Source organism: Gossypium arboreum, chromosome 9 (genome assembly GCF_025698485.1).
Source record: "Gossypium arboreum isolate Shixiya-1 chromosome 9, ASM2569848v2, whole genome shotgun sequence".
Classification (NCBI taxonomy): Eukaryota; Viridiplantae; Streptophyta; class Magnoliopsida; order Malvales; family Malvaceae; genus Gossypium; species Gossypium arboreum.
Genome location: NC_069078.1, coordinates 8,315,154 through 8,326,699, shown reverse-complemented (window position 1 = coordinate 8,326,699; position 11,546 = coordinate 8,315,154). Strand labels below are relative to the sequence as shown.

At 31.3% G+C, this 11,546-nt stretch overlaps 1 protein-coding gene across 1 annotated transcript; it reads left to right on the top strand.

Annotated features, from left to right (window-relative positions):
* Positions 1–4,087: 4,087 nt before the first annotated feature.
* On the top strand, positions 4,088–6,784 carry LOC108454132 (xyloglucan glycosyltransferase 4). Its single transcript, XM_017752465.2, has 4 exons — positions 4,088–4,993; positions 5,070–5,378; positions 5,477–5,881; positions 5,963–6,784. The coding sequence occupies exons 1-4, from the start codon at positions 4,358–4,360 to the stop codon at positions 6,599–6,601; spliced, it is 1,989 nt and encodes a 662-aa protein (XP_017607954.1). The 5' UTR covers positions 4,088–4,357; the 3' UTR covers positions 6,602–6,784.
* Positions 6,785–11,546: the final 4,762 nt, after the last annotated feature.

The following is an 11,546-nucleotide window of genomic DNA, read 5'->3' as shown; positions in this document are numbered from 1 at the left end:
AATATCAATTTACTAATATAATAAAAAAATACATTTTTATTTAAAATTTTCTCTAAATTTTTTATATACACATCATTAATATTGTAATAATCGGAAAGATATGGATTCAAGTGTGTTTAAATACGTTTTTTTCTTTCGATTTGAAGATGTGGAAGGTTATAAGTAGAAGTAGGCTTTGTATATTTCAATTTTCATAATTGCTTATTTAAGTTTTTTTAAAAAAATGTAAAATAACTCGTTCAATATACGTTTATAGAGTGTTGGGTTTTAAAATTTTATTTATTCATTAATTTTTATAATTGTTGAAGGGGGATTGACTCTTTCGGAAGAAGTTTTCAAAATGTCATTCTCGAAGACACTGATTCGATCTTTCAACAATGGAAGAGATTGTCCCTTAGGAGAGGGTTTTTGCCTCTCACCTTTGCAGAGAGCCATGTATGGTTCACGAAGGGGGCTCCTCCATTGTATGTTGATGTACGGCCACCCATCATGAGATGACGTAAGCGCCTCACCCTTGGTGGGATTCAACCTAACCTTTGAAATAAAGGTCACCTGCTGAGGTATATGGTGCCACTTGAGCAAATATTTTACAAAAATAGTTTCAATAAACTTTTATAGTTTAAATTCAATTTTGTATAAAAATTTAAGTTTGGTACAATTTTTAATTTTTTTAACTTAATTTAAAACAATCTTTAAACTTTTTAAAAAATGTTGAAAAATTATTTTAAATTATTTTAAAGAATATATATATTTAAAACAATATTTTAAAAATAATTTTAATTTTTTTAGAAAATGATATTATTAATAGGAACCTTGAACAATAATAATAAAATAAAATGACACAATACAAACTATAAATAAATCATTACAAACTAATGCCAAGATGTCGGTTTACAAAGTAATCTAAAAAAAAGCGGAGGATAGATTGAAAGTCGTTGCAACATTGAAATAATTTTGAAACAAACTAGAAATGCATCAACTAGATCAAATTGCTAAAATTTGCATTTTAACCTCCTCATCATCAAATTAACCCGATAATGAATATCAATCAACCAAGAAAAAACTACCAGAAGCCTCAAGAGACCCATCGTATCAATGATGCACAAAAGGTCAAGTCTCAGATAGCTTATCTTTCTCCTCATCATCTCGGGTTTGTTACCATCACTATGATCTATAATGATAAAGCTCTTCGAGAACGATTCTTAATGGATATAGCGACACCCTTATATTTGCAAATCTTACATAGATACCAGAACATGACTAAAAGTTAAAAGTAAAAATAAAACAATTTCTGCTTTTAAAGAAAATAGAGCGGACAAAACAAAAATCATGAAAAATATGGGCAAAGTAAAACCACAATAATGTGGACAAAATAACGATAATGTGGACTAAAATTAAAAACAAAATAAAACTGCAAAAAAAAAAATGTTGGAGAAACCATGACCAACAACTAACTCAAATGCTAGTGCCGCCGCAAACAAAGCAAAGATTTAATTTGAAAAAGTTGAGCTGCTAGAATTTTTTTATAAAATTTTTATTTTTAAATATAATAAATCCATGCATTGCACTAGTTTTAAATATGCATTATGACTTATTTATCCCTCCAACTTTATCAAAAAGTTATTTTAGTCTTCCATTTAATTTATTCACTTCTTTTAGCCTTTAAACTTGCATTGTTTGTCAAATTACCCCAAAATGAATGAAAATGTTAATGTCTATTAACTTTGCTGATGATGGTAGTCTACGCGTATGCCACGTCAACAATTAATTGATTTTTAAAACTATTAAAAGATATATTTTATAATTTTATATTTTCAAATAATTTTAATAATTTTAAATTTTTAAAAGTAGTTTTTATATTTTTTTGAAATTTTAAAATTTAAAAGATAATTAATTGTTGATATTTATGTAAAAATTCACGTGTATGTTAAGTTAACAAAGTTAACAAACGTTAACTTTTCCATTCATTTTGGGGTGATTTGATAAACATAATAAATGTAAAAGCTAAAAGGATGAAAACAATTATATAAAAACTAAAATAATTTTTTTTTAACTTTTGAAGGACTAAATAAGTCATTAGGCCGTTTAAATACCATCATACTCACTCCATTTGATTAGAGTATTATTTTTTGTATTATGAAAATGTGATATTATTCAATTTTCTCTCAAATCACGTGAGAAATCAGTAGAATTATTAATATATTGCTAAAATAATTTTTCATATGTGATGCATGCATGGTTAAAAATGGATATTCATGGCTTCTGTGTAAGGCATTATGTGAGCGATGCATGCTTACGATGAGCATGCAATTATGGTGTTCATGCATGTACGAGTAAAGTACGATCCATAGACCACTACTTTTACTCCTTACAATTTGAGATTTAATTATTATATTTAAATTTTAAAATTAATTTTCATATTTTTTTATAAAATAAAGATTTTAATCCAATTATTATTGTTGGTAATTTTTGTTAAAATTGATCAACATAACATATTTAATTTCCGTCAACATCAATGAATTAAGTTGAAAATTTATATAAAAATACTAATAATATTAATTATTGCACTAAAAAATTTAAACCCAAAAATAAAAGTATTTATTTTAACATTTGAAGTATATATACTATATTATAAAGACTAATAACTTATTTTAACCTTGCTTTTATTATATTTATTTATGCCACATAATAATATTTGCAAGTCCCTTTTAACCAATGACAGAGCCTAGTAGAAGCTTAGGGGGCCATGGTCCTCCAAAATTTAAGATTTTTGCAATTTTTTCCTTTATATATATACTATATTGGTAGAATATTGTTTCGTTCTTTTTTTAAGTCGATTGTTTATATGTTTAAATTATTTATTATGATGAAATACTACTTCTTTTGAATCGATTGTTTATATGTTTAAATCGATTGTTACATATCACATCTAATTTAACTCAACTCCTCTCTCAAAATGAACATCTTGTCTCCACCACTACTTTTCACCCTCTAATTTCCAATTTGTCAACCTTTATATACACATATTTATCTCTCAAATGATTTTACGTGAGAATAAGTTTAATTAATTTTAGGGTTCATTTAATTAGTTATAGCCCCATCAACTCTTTCAATAATATTTTCATGTTTCATTTTTCGTACAACTAAAATTTTTAAATAAAATTTCTTAAATTTAATTAAAATATATTAACTTATAACATATTTTGACTATATGAATATGCATTCAAAGAATTTATTTATACTTTTATTTAAAACTTTTAATCCTTCGATTAATTTTGCCATTTGACAATTATAAAATGGCAAAATAACTTTTTAAAATAATTTTTATGTATTTTTAAAGAGGAAAGTTAAATTAACAAAACTATAAACATATCCTTATAAAGAAAGAATTCATCCTTTATTGCTTCACAATAAGAGAATGATAAATTAGATTTTTTCTCTTGATTGGAAAGAGATAAGGATGGTGAGAAATCACAATTTTATACAATCCTTTCTCTATAAGTGTGAGCCACTGTTTGACCTTAGAACAATTAATATAGGAAGCAAGGTATGAAATTTGAATAACACAAAATTCAGGTGTATGTCAGGTAATGGTAGTGAAGTTGAAATATATTTCAATAAATGGTTTGGGTATTAAATTAATAGTTGACAAATGATGATGAAAATTTTAGATTGAAAATAAACCTTGAAAAAGTGACTTTAATTTGAAGGTACAGCTAGGTGTGGAGTTTTATACAATTTGAATGCAGATCTCAATGATACCGCGTCAACTATGATTACCATAATTAACCTAATCTTTTTAATCATTTCTTAAAAGGATAATTACCCATTTCATCCTCCAAATTTTGAGTTATTTTTGGCAGTGAGTTGCAGTTTGGCTGTACCTAGTTGTCATAATTTGGGTGCATGAGATTGAGTGTTGATGAGTGGATTCTTGTGAACATTGGTCACATGTCAAAGCTGGATTTGGTCCAATAATTTTATTTTCTTTTTCGAAGATGTTCCCATGTTGACTAAGCTTGGTTGTACCTAAATCTAATCACTTAATTAAAAAACAAAAGAAAAATTAAATTTTTTCGGTTTTTTAAGATGTTAAATTTCTAACCACAGATGCAAGTAAACAGGGTACTTTCTTGTTTTCCTTTATTAGTAGTTCTTCTTCACTCAAAAAGAACAATAGACCAGTGTTAAAACTTAAATGCCTTCCCTTTTCCTCTTCTCCACCATGTTTTGACTTGAACAAGCTTTTTACATTTTTCTGTCTTGTTCCCACGTCTCAGAATTGAAAACCCAGTTTGAGTTTTGAGTTCATTTGCTAAATTTTTGATCTGGGTTTTGAATCTACTGGTTTTTGAAAATGGCTCCAAGCTCAGTTGTGGTCACCATTGAGAAGCCTAATAAGTTCTCTTTAGTGGAAATCAATGGCTCAGATTCAACTCTGCTACTCGAGAAACAAAAAGCTGTGAGTCCCAAACAGTTCACATGGTTCCTTTTCCTCAAAGCTAACAGAGTTTTTGCTTGTCTTTCATGGCTGCCAATGGCTTTGAAAACCATGTTTTTATCAGTCAAGAAACGCATTGCATTATCTGATGTGAGTGAAGAAGAAGCCAAAAGCAGAAGATTGTATAGATTCATCAAAGTCTTTCTTTTTATCTCTATATTTGCTTTGGTTTTAGAAATCTTTGCTCATTTGAAGAAATGGAATTTGAACATGATTCAACCATGGGAGGTTCAAGGTCTCTTCCAATGGTGTTATATGACATGGTTGTCATTTAGAGTTGATTATGTTGCTCCATTGGTGCTAACCATGTCCAAATTCTGCATTGTTCTCTTCTTGATTCAGTCTCTTGATCGCCTTATTCTTTGTTTGGGTTGTTTCTGGATTAAATATAAGAACTTGAAACCAAGAATCAATGGAGATGCTTATGATATTGAAGATGGCTCAAGTTTTCCTATGGTTCTAGTGCAGATCCCAATGTGCAATGAAAGAGAGGTGTGAATTTTAAGCCTTAAAATCCACTTCAGTTTCATTTGATCTGTTTTCAAGTAATCCTTGTTTTATTTTCCAGGTATTTGCACAATCAATTGCTGCTGCTTGTCAGCTTGATTGGCCTAAAGACCGGATTCTAATTCAAGTTCTAGATGATTCAGATGATGGGAATTTACAGCTTTTGATCAAAGATGAAGTTTCATTATGGCGTGAGAAAGGGGTGAACATAATCTACCGGCATCGGTTAATCCGAACCGGATACAAAGCCGGCAACCTTAAATCAGCAATGGCATGTGATTATGTTAAGGACTATGAATTTGTTGCTATATTTGATGCAGATTTCCAGCCTAACCCTGATTTCCTCAAGCAAACCGTGCCTCACTTCAAGGTATTCGATGAAAATTCCAATAGAAAGATTCAAATTTCGGGTTCATTTTGGTTTTTGTAATGATTCAAACAATGTTGAATTTTTGATCTCCATTGCAGGGTGACCCTGAGCTTGGTTTAGTTCAAGCTCGTTGGTCATTTGTGAATAAAGATGAGAATTTGCTTACAAGGCTTCAAAACATCAATCTTTGCTTCCATTTCGAAGTTGAGCAGCAAGTGAATGGTGCTTTCCTCAACTTCTTCGGATTCAATGGGACCGCTGGCGTGTGGAGGATCAAGGCCTTGGAAGAATCCGGTGGTTGGCTCGAGAGAACAACTGTTGAGGACATGGATATCGCGGTTCGAGCACACTTAAATGGATGGAAATTCATCTTCCTCAATGATGTTAAAGTGCTTTGTGAGTTGCCTGAGTCTTATGAAGCTTACAAGAAACAGCAGCACCGATGGCATTCAGGTCCGATGCAGTTGTTTCGGTTATGTCTTCCTGCAATTGTAACATCCAAGGTTTGATTTGTTTTATGATGATCTGAATCCTTTAAAATGCACATGCAATTGAGTCTAATGATTTGTGTTTGATCCATGCAGATATCGGTATCGAAGAAGGCCAATTTGATATTCCTGTTTTTCCTACTAAGGAAGCTTATACTTCCATTTTACTCCTTCACATTGTTCTGCATCATACTTCCATTAACAATGTTCATTCCCGAAGCTGAACTTCCCCTTTGGGTTATCTGTTATATCCCAATTTTCATGTCATTCCTAAACATCCTCCCGGCCCCGAAATCCTTCCCCTTCTTAGTCCCGTACCTTCTGTTCGAAAACACAATGTCGGTAACCAAATTTAATGCCATGATCTCGGGACTATTCCAGCTCGGGAGCGCCTACGAATGGGTAGTAACGAAGAAAACAGGTCGATCTTCAGAATCCGACTTAGTGGCCTTAGCTGAAAGGGAATCGAAATCATTGAATGAAGAAAAGATCACGAGGAGACACTCCGAATCCGGGTTGGAGACATTGAATAAACTCAAAAAACAAGAAGAAATCACCCCTTTGAAGAAGAGAAATCGACTCTATAGGAAAGAGCTGGTACTGGCTTTTCTTCTACTCACTGCTGCTGCAAGAAGCTTATTGTCTGCACATGGGGTTCATTTCTATTTCTTGTTGTTTCAAGGCTTGACTTTTCTAGTAGTTGGCTTGGATTTGATTGGTGAACAAATAAGTTAAAAACAACAACAACAAAGAGACAACCTAGTTTTTTTCAAATTATAATGTTTTTTTTAGTGCATATACAGAGTTTGGATTGGTTTCCATGGACTAAAGCTAGAATTAAGAGATAAAAAAGAGTTGAGTTTATTGTATACTTCTACAAGTAATCTGTGTATCAATAATATGATAATTCAATATAAAGTTTTCAATTCCAATTTACTATTATGTTACTTTTTGAAATGAATACACAAAGATGTGCTTGTAAAAGGGATTGCAGCAGCAAATAGCAAGCTTCTTCGAGTTATATGCTTCGGATTCGTAGTTGCCGGTGCGGATTGATAGTTAGTATGGATGAAAATGATGAATGCTGTTTCGGGTTTTTCGATTTATTCCCGGCAATGCATGAGAGTTTTGCAGCCAGACCATGGTCCTGGTGCAAACTCAGCTAAATGCTTAAATTTGAACCCAGATTTATTGGATGTCATCTTCGCCAAATAGACTAACTAGATTAAATTCGGGTTCAAATGCTCGTGTTGGGAGCAGTGATTAAAACTCTCATATATATCTCAACCGCTGATGTATTGATAAAAAAAGACAAATGCCAGCTATAAGGGCTAAGGTACGTCAATGGCTCCGCCAATTATGGCCTGAATTTAGCACTCTTAACGTGTTATTCTGAAACTTTAAAAGCGAAGTTTAAAACAGCTTATTTGTTTGAAATGTTCAAAGATTAACCAAACCAAAGAAAAAAAGAAGTGGTGTCCAATTGACTTAAATACATGGGTTTGGAAGTCAACCAGTTTTTCCCATTGTTATTTGTGTGTTATCTTGTCCGTGGTAGCGCAATGAGAAAGGATTATATAAAACTGTAATTTTATATTATTCATATCTCTTCTTAATAAGAGAAAAGAAAATCAAAATTTTCTCCTAATTTTTAACATTTTTCGTTGCATTTGAATTTTTTGAGAAGGAAAAAATTAAAAATCAAGATAAAAAAATTCAATTTTTCATTCTCCTATTAGAAACGAATAAAAATGACGTGAAATCATAATTTTATACCATTAGTTCTCTTAGTTGAGATATTCATACAAATAAGACATCTCACACATATTGAAGATGAACATCCCCGATTAACTTTAGTACACGCTCAAAATCGGATTAAGGAACAACCAAAAGCCTAAATAATCAAGTTCTCCCCCACCCTGACCCCATAGGATTTTGGAATGAGGCAGGATAGGTCTGGTTTTCATTAAAAATTTCATGATGAAATTGGGATTAGGTTTAGATAAAATCTGTTTTGCGATCTTGCTATTTTAATTAAATTGCGTTTTGTTTTTTTAATTTTATCAGTTTTCAATGTATTTTAGGTATTTATTTTTAATTTATTAAATAATATATTTTTATAATATCAAAAATATATTTATACTAATTGAATAAGAATTGGTTTAATTTAGAATAAAAAGTTAACTAACTTTGATAATAATTAAGAGTATAAAATAACATTTTAAAAGTAACAAAAAAAAGTGATAAACAATCAATAGTAAAATGTTAAATAGTTAAATAAAATGATTTGTCATTAGTCAAATTTTCTTCTACAAAGAACCAATACTTTAACAAATAATATTTGGTACATTGTCAGTGAATATTTTAAACTCCACAAATAATGTTAAGGGTTGACAAGTGTCCTATAGAGGTATAGTAAAATATTAAAAAAAAAGATTTTAAAAAAGAGACATGATAAACTTTTAGGACTGCTTGTGGAATTAAAAAATACATTGTTAGTGTACAAAATACTAACCCATACTTTATTACCTTATTAAGTAGGACATAATATTTCAAAATATCATGATAAAAAAAATTCACAATTGCACAAGTATTATTAAAATCAAATAATAGTAAATGTATCAAATATCATATAATAATAAATGAACATGTCAAATTGTAACACCCCAATTTTCTTAAGTTTGGAATGCTAAATTATATTAAATAATTTAATTTGGTTTAGTGGTTGAAGGTTGTGATTGTGTGCATAAGATTTGGGGGTTGAGTCATTTCTTTAAAAATTTTGTTAATTTTTGGTTCTATTCTTATCCTTGATTATTTGACTTAAATCTCATTTCTGGGCAAATTATAATAGGATGAGCTTGTTGGTTTAGTAGTATAGTGTTAGTTTACTCTTAGGCCTTGTGTTTGAGTCTTTGTGTGTGCAACATGAGAATTTTCTTTTGTTTCTTGCCATGTGTTAGAAGTTGGGTTATATTCAAATTCTAAATAAAACTGATAGGATTTTGTATGATGGGATTTTTGATAAAATATTTTATTTCATTTAATTTTATCTTATTTTGAATTATAAAAAAAAAAAAAACTATCCCTAAGTTTGCTCCCACTCCCAACAGTCCAACCCCTTTCCCCTCACATTTTTTTTTCTTTCTTTTGGTTTCTCTCTATTCTCTTTTTTCTCCTTTTCTTTCTATCATTAGAAGTTATTTCTTGTCTACTGTTTTTTTTTTGTTGCTGTTCCATTTGTTTTCCATGTTCGTGTGTGAGTTTTTTCCTTCGATCGTGGTTCAAGCATGGTGTAGGTTTGTTAAGTATTTTTCTGTTATTTTAGATTGGATCTATTCTTGGACAAGATAGGAGTTCTTGGTGTTTAGTTTTCTTTTTACATAGTGCTAAGTGCTTTTGTTTTGGCAAAGGGTGTGAGAATCAAATCCCACTAGCGGAGTAATTCTTGTTTTGAACGTTGCTTTCCAAGTGGTAAGTGCTCGAACTTCACTTTAGGGACTGAAATTTTGATAAAGGAATGTGACGTTGGATGGGTCTTTGATGGTTACTTGATGTAATTTGATGAATGATTGTAGGATTCATGAGTTCTCGTTTGTGTGGCTAATAAAAAATATTGTCAGGTGTGTAAAACTAACCCAAAACTTCGACTGAAACTCGAAAAAATTACAAAATAGGGGATATTTTTGAAACTGCCTAGGGTCACATGACCGTGTGCACCATATGACTGTGTGGTAGGCCGTATGGGCAATTTTGGCCAATTTTAAGGCCTAATTAGGGTTCGATTAAGGGACTCAAAAATTGGATCAATGGACATTTTGTAGGCCAGGAAAAGTGTATGATTTGGTACGTTTTCTCATGGGTAAGCTTAGAAAGCATGTTAAGTAAGTTATGTTATGTATAAAATGTGATATGATATGTTTTGTAAATATGTATGTTTGGGGTATGCATGCCATACAAGTTATGAGATACATATATGCATGCCATACAACTTATGAGATACGTATGTATGTTTTCATGTTTATGTATACATATTGGGGTGGGTTATGTTTTGATGGAAGAAATGTAATTTGGTAGTTTTTGCTGCAATTATGGAAGTTAAACCGTAATTTTTGTCAAGCAGCTCAACTACATATTTATGAGTGGCATAACGCCACATATTGGTGTGATTGAATGGATGGACTCCTGTAGTCCTAATTGGTGTGATTGGTTGAATGAAGTTGGTGTATAACAGATGGGGGGTAGTATGTGCGTTGATATGTTATATGATATGGCTCTAATATGTTTTATGATATGAAAATTTCAATTTGATTATCTCTATATGCAAACTTTATAAGTAAATACTATATGTGGGCCAAGCCACATACTGAGCGTAAAGCTCACTCGTCTGTTTTGTTTCGTTTCAGGTGATCTTTAAGCTTAGGATTGGACGATGACTTTGGAGCTCGATTTGCACATTATTGGTTTAGTATGTTTTGAATTTATTGGACTTTTTGGAATTTTAATTTTGTTTGGGACATTATTTTTGGTTTTGGTTTTATTTTTACAAACATGCTAGTCATAATCAGAATATTATACAAGATGGCGTAACTAAGAATATACTATGTCCTTGAAAACCAAGAGTTCTCTCCATAGAGTCCTAGAGAGTGAGGTAACTATTACAGCTTGGGATGGAGGAGGGTGGTGGCGAAAAGAGGGAGAGTAGTGAGGAGATATCCTTGCTAGCAAAGGAACTCATTCAATTATCAGTAAAGAGTTCAAGGGTGGTGCCGAATGACAAACCGACTTTGATATGTTCAGTTTGGACAAAAAAGTCTTTCAATCCAGAAAGCTTTAGGGCACAAATGAAAAGAATATGGAAAACAAAGAAAAAGTTTGAGATTCAATTGGTAGGACAAAATCTGTTCTTAATTGTTTTTGATTTAGAAGAAGATTTGGAGACAGTTATGGAAGGAAGACCCTGGTTATTTCATAAGAATATTATTTTATTTGATCGTCTGAACAAAGCGATTGAGCGAGATCAGATTTCTTATTTCTTCACCGTTATAGATCAAAATTGGTATGTGTTTACTAGAATTTGATAGAAAGTATTTAATGCATGCTATTGGTGGTACTTTTAGAGGAATAATTAGGTCTGAAATTAATGGTGTTAATTGTAGACATAGAGTTAACTTGGATGTGCAGAAACCACTTAGGAGAGGGATTTTTGTTTTAAGTGATAACAGTGTTAAATCGTGGATTTCTTTCAAATATGAGAAATTACCAATATTCTGTTTTGGGTGTGGTAGAATAAGGCATAGTCTCAATGATTGCTTGATGTTAAGCCCTGCAGAAAAAAATAAAGTCAGTATTGATCCGCCATACTCTATAGCTTTGAAAGCCGAATCAACCTTGGTAGGGAAAGAGAGTATGAAATTAAATGCTTATGTAAAAATGTTGGGTACTCAAGTTTCTTACACAGGTCACTTGGTAAATGAACTTGGTGATACTGACATGATAGCAGAACCTATAGCTTCGCAAGGAAAGGTAAAAGGTGGAAGAAAATTGGCAAGCTGGTTGGAAGGGTTACAAGAACAGGAGACAAATTTTAATAAGTCAGAGATTGGCGTGGTGAATGATGGTAATATGGAGATGGGTAAATTCTCAGTAGCATCCAAGAAGTCTAGTTGGAAAAGGTTAA

Excerpts from the sequence above, each read along its gene's own strand:
- LOC108454132 (XM_017752465.2), top strand. The coding sequence starts at position 4,358 with ATGGCTCCAAGCTCAGTTGTGGTCACCATTGAGAAGCCTAATAAGTTC. Across the intron at positions 4,994-5,069 it reads CAATGTGCAATGAAAGAGAG|GTATTTGCACAATCAATTGC; the intron begins GTGTGAATTTTA and ends TTTATTTTCCAG. Across the intron at positions 5,882-5,962 it reads CTGCAATTGTAACATCCAAG|ATATCGGTATCGAAGAAGGC; the intron begins GTTTGATTTGTT and ends TGATCCATGCAG.